Below are 18525 nucleotides of genomic sequence, written 5' to 3'. Positions count from 1 at the left end.
CTGAAGTTTGATTTTTTTTCTGGTGGAACTTCAGCTTTGTATGCAGAAGTTAGTGTTCTGTATGCTTATACCAACACCAACTAAGTGGGGTGGAGGTCTGCACGTCTTGGGGTATAAATATATAGAATACCTAAAGGTATATATGTATCTGGTGCTTAAATTAGGAAGTTTCCTAATTTAGGAATGTGTAAGTCAAGACCCTGCTCTGAATCACTTTTTGACTAAGCCTCTCTCTTGATGGTTGTACGGGAACCTACGGAGACCAGCCTCCCGTTGAAGGCACCAAACCTACACACCAGAAATCAGTGGAGTGGACCTTCCCCTCATTCAGCCCAGTGTTTCCTGGGCAAATATGCACTTATATGTAAGACAGGAAGAATCTTGGCCTGCTCAGAGGGGTGATTGAGAACTTGTGTCTCTTCATTTACCTGTTGTGAGAAACAGGATTTTGCTGACTGCTCAGTGTAACCAAAGGAAGGCCCCTCGAAGACAGCGGTGGGCAGCTTGAGAACCTCGCGCAGGAACATGTCGTACCTGCCATAAACCATCACCCCGCTGGAGTCAGAAATCATGGAGAAAATATCTGAGGGGGGAAAAGAGAAGGAAAGATCACAGCAGCTTCAGTGTGAGCTACAGATTCGCTCTGAGTTCAGTATCATCTGATTTGAAAGAGAAGTAGTAAACATGTTTGGCGTATGGAAACCTCCATTATTACTGCATCTTTATTTCTGACCTCTTTTAATAGAAAACAAGAAGAATTATTTGCATATTAATAACTAGCTTATTTTAATACTAAAATATTCCTGATTTGTTTTTCTTTGTGTGTGGTCATTTTTAAGCAAAGTCTGATGCATGGCACGAGGCAGTAATTTAATCAGATAAGAAGGCTCTGATTTGACAAGATATGCTACATCAGCTTTTTGCCTGCTGCCAGTTTACCATGTCAAATCAAAATCTTGACAATGGGTTCATTAAGTCAGTTATTATTGTCTTGGACAGGACACACAAAGCAATGAAGGTCTTGCCAATATGCTATTTTTCACTCTTCCCTCATTCTTATGCATAAAAATATCACACTTTTATTATTGCAGTGATGTCAGTTTGTCAGCCCTTACTTCTCTGTTTGTTTAAAATTATCCTCTGCTTAGCAGGAGATCTCTGACTAAGGAACATTTATTGTTTTTCAGGCTGTCATGTCAGCTGCTTCATTTCCAGGAACCTGGAAGGGAAATTCTGACAACAGGACTCCGGGACTGCTGACCCAAAAAATCATCATTGTACTTCAGCCCTCCACTGGATGGACCCAGTTCCTATTCTTAAAGCAGCTTAGGGAAAAAATGGTGCTCAATTTATAATTTATAATTTATAATTTATAATTTATAACTTTCAGCTCAGTCTGTATTTGAATTTCTACACAGAAAAAATATATTAAAAAATGGCACCAAATCTGGAAGACTAAATCAGCACTTGGAATTTCTACTTGTCTACTGTAAACAACTGTAATTTGTAAACTCAGTTTTCTTGGGCTCAGGTAGAAGGCTCAGTGGAAACTGAAGGTTTTTGGTCAAAAAGTCTGGAAAATGGTGTTCTAGACCTGACATTATATGCCTATAGAGAAAGACTTCCATTGCAGCAACAAGTAAACTATGCTATTGGGGAACTGGGAATAAATCCTAGAAAATGAGAATCTGTTCACCAAAATACATGGCATAAGAATGCCCTATGGAAGAAAATACGAATAGTACATAAATATATTGATCTTCTACGTGCAAAAAGATGTAGATGTTACTAAAAATAATCAGAAGAAATGATTAAATTATGCTTCATGATGTTGAGGCACTTATTTGTATTCCAAGTTCAATAACCCCAATGGAAAAAAAAATCCACCAATAAGAACCTCAATGTATGCAATTTGTTCTTAAAAACTTCAGTGTGAAGTTCAACCAAACATATAGTGAGATTTACTTAAGAGATATACATAGGGCAACTCCCAAACCCAGCCAAGAAATTGTAGTTTATCCTAATTCCCTCTTTTCTACTTGTACTGTTAATTCTCCAGCAATAACAATTTTTAAGAGGTAAAAAATATCACTTACATCTTAATTTGTCCATGATCTTTCCTCCACAAAGAGTTGCCAAGGCCATTTTGACAGCAAAAACGGAAATTTTACCATGTCCTTCCCTGTTCAAAAGTAGAAAGTAGACATATTTTACATGTCCATTTTATGAGAATCTGTTCAATTAAAATGCGTATTTCTGACATCACTTACTGTAATGCACAATATATATATGTGTATTGACATACAGAGAAATGAGTCCTTTAAAAAGAAGGTTTGTTTTGTGGGAACACACATCAGTACACTGCTCTGTAAAGATCTCAGAGCAGATTTATTATATATATGAAGCTCAGTATTAAACTGTTTATCTCATTATATACTACAGTGATAATTACTACTGCTATCTGTGATACAGTAGCACTCGGAGACACCTATCAGACTCATGGTTTCCCTATCCTAAGTGCTTTGGAATTTTTTTCGACCTAGAAGATTGCAAATAAGTGAAAAAATCAGCACTGGGAACAAAAGTGAAAAAGCACACAGGGCTCACATCATCGCACAAACTTCACCTGTATCTGTCAGTAGGTCCTGACAATTGCATTTTAAATGATACACCTGACCCCCAGGAACCTTGAAGAAGGACTTTGCTGAAAAATGGGAAATATGCCTGTATCCAGAATGAGTGAAGGATGTATGTTGTGATGTGGAGAAGACTTTTGTCCCTGGCTTGTTCAAGGGGAGGCTATACCTGGCTCTCCACCTTCAATTTACAATGCATAAAAGCTAATAAACCCCAAATTCACCCAAGAGTTTATCTTGGGGCAAAAAGGCACATCAGCAGCTCTTCCCCCAGCTGTCTTGAAGTATGCAATGGCTTAACTTTATTATTCCTCCCACTATCCTCATTCTCCTTTTACAGCCATGATGGTCCCCCAATGATCACCCACCATCACAGAAAACCTGGTTTATTTGGGCTGGATAAGTAAAACATGACCTCACACACTGCATGGCACACTTAGCCCCTAAAACACCTATCAGCCCCAGTTTAGTGTTCAGCCCCAGTTTAGTGTTCAGCCCCTTTCCAAAGATGAGAATGCTCTGCTAAATTCATCTCCTTCTTAATGTTAATCTCTTGACATCCAAATGACGAAATGTGTTTTTTCTTGGAATTTTCTGAATCTTACTGTAAGGCACTAGGAGTCCAGAGTTGCACAGGAGCAACTTCAATCCATCATCCAAACTCCTTGGCATTACTTCACAGCTTCCCACATGAATTAATGATATTAATTAATGACATCAGTGAGGACATGTCATCATGCCTTAAAGAAGAGACAACCAATATTTGTGAGATTAGCAAAATGGCAGCCATGTTTCCTTCTAAATTCTGACAGGATTAATGATGTGGCTAGATAATGAAGTTTTGTGTCAGTTTTTTGGAAATGGAGTTTCTGTGATCTTCAGTTTACTCTACCAGGGAACACAGTGTTTATAAGGGATTTCCTGTTTCACATATGTAATCATGTCCTATATAAGATGGTTTAACTGCACTGGCAATAGTAGTACATAGAAATTTAGATCTTCATCAATATTTCTAAAATTACTCTGTTCATTGTCACTCACAATTTTAAGGAAGAAAATTGCATCTGATCAGAACTAAAAGAGTAATTGATTCTGGAAGGACACAGAGCTGTGACTGTGCCTCTTTCTTTGCTAATCCCAAACCAGACTAATGCAGTAACATATACAGGTAAGACAGACATGAATGGTATACTCACATCTGTATATAGATGCATGCTACATGCTTCACTTTCACTTATAAATCACTCAGACTTTAGAAAATGAGTCAGTTCCCTAAACTTGACTAGCTAATAATCTTTAAAGTTCATTGAATTAGATTTAGTTCTATGTCAGTGTAACCCATAATTCTAAACAGAAATTCTAATTATACTTTTCACTCATTTAAAATTCTGCTTTTTGCCAGACAATCAACTAGACATACAAGCAAAACCTAACAAATTCACTATTAGTCAGTATTAAGAAAGAAATATTTACTGTATTCTTTAATGCTTATTTTTGTGCAAACTTTTTCATTCCATGAGTTCCCTTTGACTGGCTCATAAGATAAAAATCACAGCATAGGAATTTCCAGGCTTCTCTACTTCCATTCTTTGTTGACTGGATTCTGATTTGTGTAAACCAGACTTAGCACTGTTATGGCTGAGAATGTGGTCCTTTTGTATCTTTTTGTGCATGCTGCCCTTTAGACCCTTAGGAATTTTTCTGCACTGTTTCATCATGAGGTTTCCATCTGCCTTTAAAAGAGCTGTTATATTTAAAAAAAAAAAAAGCTAAGTTGAAGCAATAGCATTATTAGGAAGCAATGGAAGATTTAGAGATTAAAAAAATGTGGAAGTGCTTCAGATTTAGATTATTTTTCCCAGGAGGTTTAGTTACATTTACTAACAGGATTATATTTTTGTATGGCAGACACATATCAACTTGGCTTCAGCTTTCCACCCTAGAGCCACTGGCTTTTCCCATACTCAAATGGTTATGGAAGAGAGGAACAGAAAAAGAAAAGATATCATTTATCTCTTCAATCTCTCCATTTGAGTTGATTCGTTTTGACACTGTATTTTCTACTGGTCATTTGTATTCCTAAAAGCACCACAAGAGCCAATATAAACCCAATTTGCCCTCCAAATATATGTCTGTGTGTGTTTGTGTGTGTGGGTGTGCACATACACACATGCATATTTAAATACACACGACTGATGAACAGACAGGGTAATGGGGCCTAAGACTGGCCAAAATCATTTGGATATCCAGAAGTGCCCTAAGCTGTGTCTAAGCACCACAGATGACCCTGACTGGCAGCACTGGGGCCTCACAGGGTTTGCTGTGCAAAAGCAAATGCTGAAGCAGTGGCTCATAGCAGCAGGAAGATCTTGGGAGAAGTCAGCACTCCCTGAAAACAGCTTTGGGCTGGCTAATGCAAAGAGAAATAAATTTTACTAGTGGAAACAGGAGAGGACAGCAAATATTTTGATTTTATATTGCACCTCTCTTACTGAGGTTACTCTTCAGCAAGAAGCATAAATGATGTCTAAAGCAAACCTTGAAGCTGATGAGCATTTAACAACAAGAGAGGATGGAGTACTTAGGAAAGGAAATGATGGCCAGGGTTGAAGGTTATCTCCTGCTGGCTTGGGGGGAAAAAGGGCAAAAAATTATACATGTTTTTAGACACCAGAGCAGGGAAACCCCACAGACTACCTGACAAAATCCACAGAACATAAAAGGCTGAGTCCAGCTCCAGGGCCTGATTTTGCCTCTTGGGTCACCAAGGAGAATGGTACCAAATAGACAGACACTGTCAGTTGTCAGGATCTCTAGCAACACCCACACTGGGACAGCCAGAGGGTGGGGAAAGCCATCAAGAAATAGCATCACATCTTTGGAAACAGCAAATGTGTCCCATGAAAAGGACATTGAGAAAATAGCATTTTTCTCACTAATGAGGCGCAAGTGGTGCTCCCCCAATACTTTAAGGTATCTTTTGCAAAAGTAAGAAAAGTTCCTCAGTTATTGGTTACTACCCAGGGTAATCAATCAAGGCAGTCAATTCTGAAATGTCAGAGGCTGTAATTACAAATTCCCATTTTCCAAACAACGTTTTAGAGATGAAATTTTATTGACATTTAGCAGGATTCTTTCATGTAGGACAGCAAATGCATAATGTCCAAATCTGAAATGCATTTTTTTTCTAGACTTCCTTTGTCAATGTGCCTCTGTGTCTTTCAATGAGAAGCAAAGGTGGAGAAGAGAGGGAATTAAACACTTTACTGCTATGAACAGATGAATGAGCAAGAAGTTGTATTTCCAAAATGGATATTGATCATCTTTATGTACTGAAATCAGTACAATACAAATGTTCTTTTGATTAAACAAGGGCATGAAAATTTCCTCATTTCTCTGTAGAAGTCAAGTCCCACCCCGAGCCAGGCAGGGTCTGTTTCATAGCCCAGGGCTCACAACTCCATTCACGGGACTGTGCACAAGGAACAGAGAAAATTCAGCTACTTTTCTTATCAGTTAAACTTTGCAGCAGGAATAGCTGGAGATGATCTAGCACAGAATATTTCCCACTCTGTTTAAAATGAGTGTTTTGGAGAACAACTGAATGAGGCTGACATTCCACCTTGCTGCCTAGCCTTTGACACCAGCCTGGGAGGAATTTTTCAGAGAGGTTTGTACTCATCAACTTTTTACGTAGTACTTGGTGTGCCAGTGAAGGAAGTGTGCTATTGTTTCATAAAGCCAGTTAATCACCCTAGGCCTTGAAGCAAAAGCTGTTGCCTAATTTTAACCTGTGGTTAGAAACATAGATCAGACATGTTTCTGTCTAGATTTTTTCCAAGTCTGACCACCTCATTCTGCTCACTGGTTTTGGCGTGTCAGGGTCACCTACCACATGATGCTGACTTCCACACACTAATGATAAGTTAATTGGAGAAGTATTTCTGTTGGTGAATTTTGAATTTGTTGGCTTGCAGTTCTATAAGGTTGTACTTTAGCTTACTTTTAGCTGCATAAAGGAATATCCCATTCAGTCTCACACGAAATTCTATCCACTATAATTTTCCACCACTTTTTCTCCTTTCAGGGTTGAGCAGCAGAGACATATCTGTGGGCCTAATGAATCCCCAATGCCATAAAAAAGCCATAAAAAAATGGGATGCAAGCTCAGCACCGGCAGTGGCTAAGTTGGCCCACATGCCATGGCAGCACACTGTGGTTCTTTTGTGTTTTGCTAGCCAAGTTTTAGCTCCTGAGAAGACATCTGTATTGCAGGTCTAAGGAAACAGTCCTTGCCAGAGGGCAGAGAAATCTGCCAGGATTTCAGCAGGCTATAAAAGAAGGAAGAGGCTCTGTTTAAAGTTTGGAGGATCTTCATCCAGTACAGTACACAAAGAGCAACATATATATTAACTAGAACTAAATAAATGAGACAGTGGCAGGCTTATTAGACTTTAAAACATGAAATAACTTGTCCCTTGTGGTCCTTTCATATACGTTACGTTGCAGACTCCATTTCTCCACTTTGGATTCCAAATGGGACATGAAAAACTGCACCCCCTTCTCTGGATCTGCAGCACCTTGCACTTGGCCTTGCTGAACCTCATGAAGAGATTCCAATTCTCCAGCCTGCTGAGTCCCTCTGGATAGCCTGCAAAGCATTGCTTCTCTCTGAACGTGAGACCACAAGAAAAGACCTTGCTCCTCCTTCCACCATCTTCTACCTTTCAGCAGAGAATGACCTCTTTCCTGCTCTGGAGGGGAGAGAAAGGAGCAACACTGGAAGCAGAGACAGCAGCTCTGGTTAGACCCCAGCAGCTCCCACACTGTTCCTGTGGCATGTAGAGCCACCTCCCTCCCTCTGTTTCCCAGAAACCAGGAAACCTGAACCACCAGTGGTTGTTAAACCAACATCCAAGATAAAACTTCAATGATATGAGACATACTAAAGTGCAGGGCACATTTTGAGAATCAGATGCTTAACTGGTAAGTCTTTATTTGTGACAGGTGTCTAGACTTCCACTACAGTACAGAGAGACCTAGCTGACAAATATCTCCATGAAACCTGATCTTAGGTATCTCAGGTTGCACATGAACATCATCTCATATGTTTGCTGTATTTAATATGGAGTGATAGGCAGCTAGTCCCTATCTCTGATCTCAGAGCTAGGAGCCTCTTCCTAGGGATTCCTTGGGGGTCTCTGCCCTTCTGGGAGGTGCAATCCCATGCACTACACTCAGAGGCAGCACAAGAGGCTGAGCTGCTGCTTGACAAATGGAGTGAGGGTCACAGCTTCCTTACTCTGGGGGGGCCTGATGGGAGCTCAGAAAGAGATCATGAACCACAGCACATGGAATGTTTTCAGGGAAAGCAAAACCTTGCCCCCTTAAAAACATTCTCTGATTCCCTCCAGGGGACTAAATTCCTCTACTCCATTATGCTGCAAGTAGCTGTGTTGTGTAGCTGAGCTCTTTATCCCTTTACAATGAGCTACAAAGTAAGCACAGTATCAGAGGTCTTGCTTCCACAGACCAGGGTCTTTCCATATGTCTACCAGCCAGGAAGCAGTTTACTTGTGGCATGCAGCAATAAATGCATCTGGTCATTTCCAGCATCCTTTAGTATCCTTGTCACAGCCACAATGGTCTGAATTAAGATGCCTGATCCTTCTTTTATTGCCCTTGAGGGGAGGAAAATATTCCTGAAGGCTATGATTTCACAATGGACTGGCTTTTCTTCCTCTCAGAGGGGCAGGAGGAGAGGTTGAGTGCAGCCTTCTCATGTGGAACACCTACTTTTTCTCCCTGTTGCCATGGTGACTGAGCCACTGGCTGGTCTGGCACTGAGAGGTGCTCAATGACACCCAGTACCAGGGCAGAGAGAGAGAGGACTGGGAAGAGAGAGGGGAAGCATCCTTGTTTTAATGTTTAATGGCCAGTGTTTTCTGCTGATGAATTTTCAAAAAATAAGCCATAAAGTCACAACATCTGCACCTGTCAGACTTAACCACTGTTCTCCAGTAACTCAGTTCTGAGGACTGCAAATATTGCAGTACAGGTTGCCAAGTATGTATTCAGAAATTGCAATAGATATGCACAGAATACTCATTTATGTAAGTGGTTTGCTCTATCTAAAACTTGTTCTTTTTGTAATATGAGTCCCATGCAGTAATAAACAACATGAATTTCATCACCTCCAGGTCTTTAATCCTATTTCTGTCATGGTCTCAAAATCATGCTGCACTGGCATGAGCCAGAAAAAAAAATTGCTTACAGCTGCAAGAACTTGCAGGGAAATGAGCTCTTTCAAAATAATGAGCTATTAACCCATGGCACTGCTGCAGAGGCATTGCAGTGGTGTCAGCCACTGGTGTGTCAATAAACAACAAGCCAAATTAGGAGCGCGTGTGAATTTGTTTCTGTAGATAATTCTTCTTTGATATAAACTGGAACAAGTCTGAGTAGCTGGATGAAAACACAGTTGTGCTGAATTTGGCTCCAAAGAAAGGAAAGCAGAGGCCCTTAATTTAGGTTATCTCCCTAGTTAGCACTATTCACATGCTCATTATTTGGGACAGAATTGAGCCTGCTCAATTGATTTCAAGAGATATTTCTGGAGGAAGTCAAACCCTTCCAGCAGCTGGGAGAGGCGGGAGGAAAGGCAGACTTACGGATCAAAGGCCGCTAGCAGGAAGTTGAGCAGCAGGCTGATGGACTGCTCCACGTTGATCTGGTGGGTGGTGGGCATCCGTTTGTTGAGCTGGTAGAAGATGGTTGAAATCACAGCCTCCAGGCGAGCCACGTTCAGTTCGATGCTGGGGTCCAGGTTGTTCAGGGCATTCTCCCGCAAGGCTTCGATCACATTCCAGATGTCCACCAGGTGCACTAGGGGGCAGGACAGAAAGACTCAGATGGGGAAACGTGCTCCTGAAAGCAACTGAGAAAAAGAGTCACCTCCTCCCGTGGGGTGAGGAATAACACAACCATGTACAACATGCTTCATGAATAATTAAATGAATTAATGCGTTTTCCACCACTGTATATTGAATCTGAATTCAAACCTGTTAATAAGCAAACAATATACTGATATTACTAGTTGTAATGAATACCACCTCAGCTTGGGAAATCATTCTTCATTGTACAAAGAATTCAAATAAAAGTCTGTATTTCACAGAAATCACTGTAAGGTAAACATATGCTAATTGTTTTTCTAACCATGCCTTTATGAATCCCCATTCAGAAATTACTCTTAGATATTAATTTGCATAGCAGATGGGCTTTTCAGAAGATCCTACGAATACTAAGTGCTTATCACATACTGATATTTTGAAAATTCTTTTCAGCAATTTGTATGGAAAGCAAAATATTTTACAGAAACAGAATTGTAATTGAGTCAGGGTACATTTAAACAAATAACACATAATGAAGTGATCCGAAAGTCATATTTTATGTCTTCTAAATATATTTGCCAAATGATTTGTTAAATCTCTCTCTTTGATGAAATCCTGGTCTAAGATGAATTTGATGAGGCCTGTTTTTACCTACAAGGACAGCTTAAAGGACAATCTCTGCTCACCCTTCACATTGCACCCAAACAGAAATCTTGTTTGCAGAGCACTGTTATTGTGGCAGTACGATTGGCTTGCTGTGGATTGCCATTTCCAGAAGAGGTGCACTGTGCCAAAAATAAAGAAACCCCTACAGTAATTTAAAAACTGGATTTAGTTCAAACCTGGACTCAAAGGTTCATCTGTCTATCTTAATATTACCAACTGTCCTACTAAAGTGTCAATAAAAAACAAATCAGGAGGCTCAGGGGGCAAATTCTCTTTTTTTCACCAGACAAACTACTGCACAGTTCTCATTACACAGCATGGTGATATGTCTTATGATGTATCAAAAGCCACCTGTATGTGGAAGGAGATCCATGCTTTTGTAGATAGAGAAACTTAATTATAATCCTCCTCATTATATTTTTATTTTATTGGTTTGCAGGTGCTGTCTCAGACTGCAATGTGACATGAGGGTCTGATGGCAGGGAAATGTAAGCTGATAGTAGATGGATGATGAAACGAGATACAGTCATTTTACTTAGTCTAGATTTTTGCCCTATGATTGGGTTTCCCTTCTTTTGCCTCAGGAATAAATAGCCTCCAACACCCTGCTAGCACATGTGTAAACCCAAAGAGGAAGATATTTGATACAGATGAGTGGTAACAGTAGCAGCAATCACTTTACAGACTAGACACGACACTTTTGCACTTGCTGTTCCCTAGCAAGTAACTGTTAAAACCTACAAGATACAATTCCATTGTTACACCAAAGTATTTATTTTATCTTTGTATTAAAAGAAAACTTCTACAGGCAAACTTGTATGCTGGCAGGTTGTCTTCAAAATGTTACTGTGAATTAAGCTGATGTTTGCACGGCCAGGTTTTAGTCACAGGGGGCTACAGAGGTGGCTTCTGTGAGAAGCTGCCAGAAGTTTCCCCATGTTTGGCAGAGCCAGTGTCAGCCAGCTCCAGAATGGACCCACTGCTGTCCAAGTGGTCATGCCTCTGGGATAGCATATGTAAGAAGAATTAAAAAAAGGGCTTTTCACAGTTGTAATTAATGCCAAAGAATAGCAGGGTGAGAATATGTGAGAACAACAACTCTGCAGACATCAAGGTCAGTGGAGAAGACGAGGGAGGAGTTGCTCCAGGCACCAGAGCTGAGATTCCCCTGCAGCCCATGGTGAAGACCACAGTGATGCAGCTGTGCCCCTGCAGCCCATGGACATCCAGGGGGATGCAGAGATCCACCTGCAGCCCATGGAGGAGCATCCACCAGAGCAGGTGGGTGCCTGAGAGGAAGCTGTGAGTCTGTGGGAGTCCTGTGCTGGAGAGGGGTCCTGGCAGGGATCTGCAAACCTATGGAGAGAGGAACCCACAATGGAGCAGTGTCCTCATAGGACTTGTGACTCTGCACGCTGGAGCAGCCTGTCCTTGAAGGACTGCATCCCATGAAAGAGTGACCCAGTGCAGCAGTTTGTGGAGCAATGTTGTCCACAGGATGGAGAAGTTCATGGAGAACTGTCTCCTGTGGGAGGAACCCTAGGCTGGAGCAGGGGAAGGTTTCCTCTCCCTGAGCAGCAGTAGAATCAACCTCTAATGAACTCTAATAATCCCCCTTCTCTGTCTGCCTGTGCCACTGAGGTGGAGGAGGTAGAACTTGTGAAGGAGGAAGGGTGGGGGAAAGATATTTTTAAGGTCTTATTTTACTTCTCATTATCCTGCTCTGATTTTGTTAGTAATAAATTCAATTCGTATCTCTAATTAGAATCTGTTTTGCCTGTGATGTTATTTGGTGGGTGATCTCTCTCTGTCCTCATCTCAACCCTTTGTTATATTTTCTCCCCCTTGACCAGCTGCAGAGGGAGTGATGTAGATGCTTTGGTGGGTGTCTGCCATAAAACCAGAGTCAACCCACTACAGCTGGGTGGGTGGAGTACACAACCTCTGAACTCTTCTGTTTGTTTTCTGGCTGGTGGAAGAGCAACTTCCCCATAAAAAGTCTGGCATAGGTCTCAGGTCCTTTTAATGCAGTCATTCCCATTCCCACTCAATCAGTTTTCACTGTCACAGAGGTAATCTGGATAAATGGAAGATGAATGATCTCCAGGAAGACAGCTGGCACTTAATAACTGATCCTTTCTGGGCAGCTTCTCCACATGGCTCAGAGGCCAGAGGATGGAGGAAGTCATCAGAAAGCAGGTCATTGTCTGGTCCAGGAGAGAGGGGTTAATGAGCATTCCGCCACATAAGGCAGCCAAGGAAAGTACCAGAAATACAGAGCAACATGCCAGAAGATGCAGGAACAGGCTGGACCATGTGAATGTATTTTGTGGTGGTAGAAGAGGGAAGGACAGGCAGAAAGCAAAAAGTGAAGTAGGATTGTTTCCCTCAAGGTCCATAGCCATGCAGGCTGTCGCTGGCCATGGGGGCTGTCTCTGGTCATTCAGACCAAGCAGATGAAGAAGGTGCTTCCACCAGCAGTTTTGCCAAGTTGGTTCCTGGTTATGTATGCAAATCATCAAACATGAACTACAGAAAGATAACAATGTGAGAAGTTACCAGGCATAACAAATTGCAAAAGAAAGAGTAATGACATATGCAGATGCTAACCTTGACTTGAGCTTACACGACCAAGAGAGCAATCCAAGAAACAGGAAAAAACAGGAGTACCGGCACTACAGACCAAGGCAGAAACTACTAGGACAACTTTATTGTAAACACTGAATAAGGATGTAAAATCAGCAACATTAGAGCTGGTGGGAAAAGAATAAACAGGGACAGGCTGTTTATCTCAGAGTACATGAGTGTGGTAGCAGAAAAAAAGCATGAAAGTGGAAAAGGGCAATTTGAAGGGTAACAAATCATGTCATCAGAACTGCTGGGGTACCTTTCAAGCAGCCTGTGCAGGAACAGTTTTGACCATACATGAACACTTGTGCGGTCATTGGAAACTGAGATGGGTTCCCCAACCTCGATAAAAGGTTATCCAGGGAGGAAGAACCACATACCCAGACTCCCTAACAGTGAGAATTTCATGCTGTAATTAAACTTTAATTGCTGTAGCCTAGTAGTGGAAAATTCTTGAATAGGGAGGAAAAAAGCTGGCACTATGAATAAGGCTGAAATGGGGGTTGGTGTCTTTATTCTTCACATGATCTAGTACAGATACTGTGTGGCTGTCAGATTTTAATGTGGGGTTTTTTGTTGTTTGTTTTCCTACTGATATTATATTTCTCATAACATAGTCATATCCAGAGTTAGTTTTCATGATAGTCTTGGGATAGAAAATGTCCAGAGGCTAGCAGAAGTGGGACTAATAACATCAGTATACTAAACACATCTGAGGGAATATGACTCCTTTTATTGTTAACTCTAACCTGAAAGACTCATAAGCTCTCCTGATGTTCATTGGTATGCCAGAAAGGTAGGGCACAAGACTAAGAAAATGACTTATTGGAAATTACACAGCTGTAAGTGTTCCCTACCCACTAGGAAATATTAGTCTCAAGAAACTGCTGTATTTGTGCTATAAATAATTTTACTCGGGCTTTTCTTCTTTTCTCCAGAAACACTTTGGTTCCACTTGAAGCTGAATAAACAACAATCATACTGCACTATTTTATTTTGCATTTTATTAATTAATTGTACATATATCTAAGAGGCTGGAAAGCAATATTTCCTGGAGGAGGAGATGGAAGATGGACATGAGCCAGACATTTAACAAGAACTACTGATTTTGAAAATACCTGCTCAAATGTCTAGCTCAGAATCACAAGGACATTTTATTAGGCTGCTGTACAGATGACTGAAGTCTCTGACCTTTACTCAAGTCAGTTGTTACGGACAAGAATCATGCAGCTAAATTAAATGTAAAAAACTGAGTGTCTACTGCTGACTGGTGACCAGGGCTCCCTCTCATGTCAGTGAAAGAAAAAAGCACCTTAAAGCATCTGTTGGGAGACAGGTGGGATGAGCAGTGCTTTGAATCTGCCCATATTTCTTCATTGACTCCAGACAGAGCCTAAAGCACCATGTTTGCGTGAGACACGTAACCTCGGAGCTGGTGAAGTTAACTGAGTTGAATCCCACACCTTCCTCCTCAAACATTAAGAAAAGATGTCTTTTCTGTTCTGACTATTGCATGACCTAGAATAATTCAGGTTTTATATAAAATATGAATAATAAATACTTCAATCTGTATGAACAGCTACCAGATCCTGTCATAGCCATTACCTTTTACATTCCATAGCTTGACCTTGTACAGATTACATTCAGGTGTAGTGCCCTACTGATCACCATGAATTCTATTATTTTTTAAGGTTACTCATACAGTAAGCAAACTTTTACATATTCTATCATGCTGCCAAGTCAAACAGTCAGTATTGGCAAAAGGGAAGTAAAACACAGGACTCTGCAAGCTCCACTCATTTGTACTAATAGATATTGATGCCTATGGCTAATGTGGTATCTGTATTCTGTTCAATGCAATAACAGAATGTCAACCTTGCAAACTTTGCATAAGCTTACATTCCTCATCTTCTCTTCTACCCATTTTCCATAATACCTGTTATGCTCATCTATTTATTTATCCATCCCTGAGACTGTTTTAAGCTCACTGAAGAAGGCACATCTCCTTTGTTTGCATAACACATACTGCAATAAACCCCAAATCTGATTTCTACATGCTACATGATGCTTACAAGAAGAGTTTGCAGAGTAACAAAGCAGCATATAAATGCAGGAGAGCTTTCTCTCTCCTAAAATCTGCCTTGAATTCCTTCAACAGACTAAATTTCCAAAAGTTTGTTTTTAACTTCTAATTACTGTTGCTGCTTTTGTTGCCTTGCCCACGTTTCCCACTGAAAAGCGAATTATGCCTCAGCATGTGAAAGATGCCCCTTTGGAAACAGATTTGGAAAACTAGAGAAATCTGTCAGTTGTTCTTTCAGCGCCAGCAGATGATCACTATGCAGTAGGAGTAAAAGCTTCTTGTATCTAGTGCCTGTGTGGTATAAGGTTATCAAAAATCTTGAAGCCGAGCCAACATTCATGGACCCTTCAGAAAGGCCTCACACTCTGTAAACAACACAGCTACCCAGGTGTAGATCTCACTCATTTGCCTGATGTCTGAAAAAAATGTAGATCATCTCCACAAACAATTGCTAAACTGTGTTTCCCTTTAGATTTTCTGTTAAGTGATCTTGAAGTCACAGCTAAGCTAAAGCTCTGCGTTATTGCATCTTCTATGGCGAACACTGCCTGCTAATTTAGCTTTTAATGTAATTTTTGAACAGCATCATAGAAGGTTTCACATTTGAGCATGCTCAGTAACAGACAGTGATGAGTGAATGTAAATAAAGTTCAGTGTCCGGACAGAAGTGGGACGACACAGATGAGGAGAACTACAGATGGCTGCCATTCACTCCACAGCAATCATTACCAAAAAATGCACTCTTCGAGGAGACCTGGACTGAACTGCAGAGAATTGAGATTAATGCATGAAAATACACTCCAAATAGCAAATATTATTTCCTTCAATGGACTTCTTCAGCTATTAAAGCAACATTTGGAGAGTGCCTGTTGCCAGTGCACTGAGACAGAACTGATCAGTCTCTCCCTGCAGGATGCAACGGGGATGAAGATGGCTGGCTCAGTTTGAAAGGAGTTTTGTATTTTACTCACATGAAAAAGTTTTCAGATGCCTTCAAGCTTTACATCCTGCTCTTGTGCCTTTACCTGTGTTCAGAATACCTCTTCCTTTAACATTTTACTACTTTTGTAATGAAAGTGAGCAATTAGTAGTTACAGTGAAGAATTCCATCACCTACAACACTGTCAACAGGTCAATTTGTGTAAGAGATGTACCCTGGATACATTCAGAGAAAACACAATTTAGCAATCTTAGGTTGCTTAGTATACACACATATGTCAGTTTTACTGATCTTGAGCCTCCCTCTTTCCTTCAGGCATTTTCTAGGCTCTTCATTCTTCATCCTCAAAAAACCAATGTACTTTCAATTTTTTGTAACTAGTAACTTGAATTTACTTGCAATAAGTAATTTTCTGTTTTGTAGATACAGTATCTTAATAGGCAAAATGAGAGAGAAGAGATGGACTACATTCCTTTTTTTCAACTCAAAGCAAAGAAATTAATATTTACTTATGCAGTGAAAAATGAATTTTTCTCTCCATCATGCAATTTATAATTATGGAAAAGCTCTGAGATATAGATAATCTTGGATATATCACTAATCTCAAAGGAGGCAGATTACTTCAAACATCAGCTGTCAAGAAATGATGTTGCCCTAAGCAAATACAAAAAAGAAAAAAACTGTAGCAAAGTTTATCTTCTAAGTAGTAAAAAAAATTTAAAAATTTAAAAACAGTCTGTGTGCTTAAGCTTTCCTACCATTAAATGGATCTACTTATACAAAAATCCTCATCTGCCCTATTTAATTTTTTGTATTACACCCTAATGATGAACTTTACAAAGTTATCTCTCCATTTATTACTAAATGAACATGGAAGAGGAGATTACATTTAATCAAATACAGGAAGTGACTAAATCAGGTCTTTAACAATCAATTCAAATTTATTTAACATATAATAGGTCTAAGTAAATATAAGTGAAACATGTCCAAGTGATAGTTAGGACCAAAAATTCTCCTTGGTATATTTTCCTTTGTTGGTGAATATAAGAAGAAATTTTAAACAAAATATTGGTTTAAGTTCTTTCCAAAATTTTACTACACATTTCATGAAAATTTTAGTCCAGCAAAGCTCTTACACACATGCTTGAGTTTAAGCATACTTGTACTGTCATTTGAAATCAATGGCACTTGACTGTATGTCAGGTATTTCAGGTGGATTTCATTAAAAGGGAAAGATTTATGCTTCCTTGTCTAGCAATCCTAAGAATACTAGAAAATATGCTAGATGATTCTTCTTTTTCTTTCATTAGAATCCATGAACCCATCACAAATTAGGGTATTGGGGCCATTTGTCATCGTCATTGCTAAGAAGGCCTGGGAAGTTATTCACATGTTCTGTTTGGATCCCTCTCTCCTGCTGCCAAGCAGGTAACAGAGGACTGACTGAGGCATATTTTTCCTCTAAACCACATCTGCTGGTGGCCAAACTGCCCCTCAAATCACTCAGGCTGTAGTGTGATCACTGAAAGCTTTACCTGCACATCCCACTGCTACACAGATCCAAGTGCCAGCAATGAAGGCTTGCAGTTTTTTACACTGTCTGGATACCAAATTACATGAAAAGAAAATGTACCAGGGTGTTGCTTCTGCTCAGGGCTAAAATGAGGTACTCTTTGGCAGGTACATCTGGTGACAACTGTCACTCTACACAGTCTGGTACACCCAGACTGCTCATGGCCCAAATATCTGATATTAGGAAGAAACTCCTCACTGTAAGGTTGGTGAAGCACTAGAACAGGCTGCCCAGAGAAGCTGTGGATAACCCATCCCTGGAAGTGTTCAAGGCCAGGATGGGGATGGGTCATCCCCATGGATGGGGATTTGAGCAACCTGATCTAGAGGAAGGCATCTCTGCCCATGGAAGGGGGTTAGAACTAGATGATCTTTAAGGTCCCTTTCAAGGCAAGACATTTTATGATTCTATGATCCAGTACAAGGGAGTAGAGAACATGGATTCACACTCTTTTCAGGGAAAGGACAGTGAAAGGACTGAGGGAAACAGGCACAAATTAAAATACAGGAAAGCATTTAAACGTAAGAAAAATATTTTCCCTGTGAGGATTTTAGAACTGTGTGATATTGCCCACAAAGACTGTGGATTATATCCTTGAAAATAATCAAACCTGAACAGGACAAAACCCTGAGCAATCTGCTGCAGCTGACCCTGCTCTCTCCAGAAGTCTCTACCAACTTCATTGATTCTGTGATCATGAACCTCTACTGCAAAACCACAGTAACTCTCACTGGAAAGGAGTCAGTGCTGCCTCACTGACTTCTCTCTAAAATCATTACTCAAGTAAGCTGTGCTCCAAGGGCCTTCTCTAACACATGTGGTAAATAAAAAACCACAGAACCTACCCTGAGGCCTCTTGAATGTTTGAGAAAGAGTCCTCCACATCCTCAAGAGGTTTTGTGTGAGATGTGCTGCAGGTCTTCACAGCACCGTGTGTACTCAGGTATTTCCTTTAGCTTTCCCCTGAAGACTGAGGGATTTCAGAGGGAGGCCATGGTTCCATTTAATCCCCTGTCAGCTGCATGCATTCCTCCTCCTCCTCCTCCTCCTCCTCCTCCTCCTCCTCCTCCTCACCTTTCTGCCTGTGCTGTGAGACTGCACATGTGTGT

The 18525-nt window shown here is 40.5% G+C and overlaps 1 protein-coding gene across 15 annotated transcripts in view; it reads right to left on the bottom strand.

The window, feature by feature from the left end:
- DTNA (dystrobrevin alpha) overlaps window positions 1-18525 on the bottom strand; it is a 223983-nt gene that overhangs the window by 59045 nt on the left and 146413 nt on the right. For all 15 annotated transcript variants that reach the window (XM_054517651.1, XM_054517660.1, XM_054517664.1 and 12 more), the window contains 3 exons: window positions 9308-9521; window positions 2097-2182; window positions 429-583 (listed from right to left, as the gene is read on the bottom strand). In XM_054517651.1, coding sequence (XP_054373626.1) covers window positions 429-583; window positions 2097-2182; window positions 9308-9521 — 455 coding nt within the window. The remainder of the gene's footprint in view (window positions 1-428; window positions 584-2096; window positions 2183-9307; window positions 9522-18525) is intronic.

This window comes from Molothrus ater, chromosome 1 (assembly GCF_012460135.2).
Source record: "Molothrus ater isolate BHLD 08-10-18 breed brown headed cowbird chromosome 1, BPBGC_Mater_1.1, whole genome shotgun sequence".
In the NCBI taxonomy this organism is placed as follows: domain Eukaryota; kingdom Metazoa; phylum Chordata; class Aves; order Passeriformes; family Icteridae; genus Molothrus; species Molothrus ater.
This window is presented reverse-complemented; position numbering and strand designations above follow the sequence as displayed.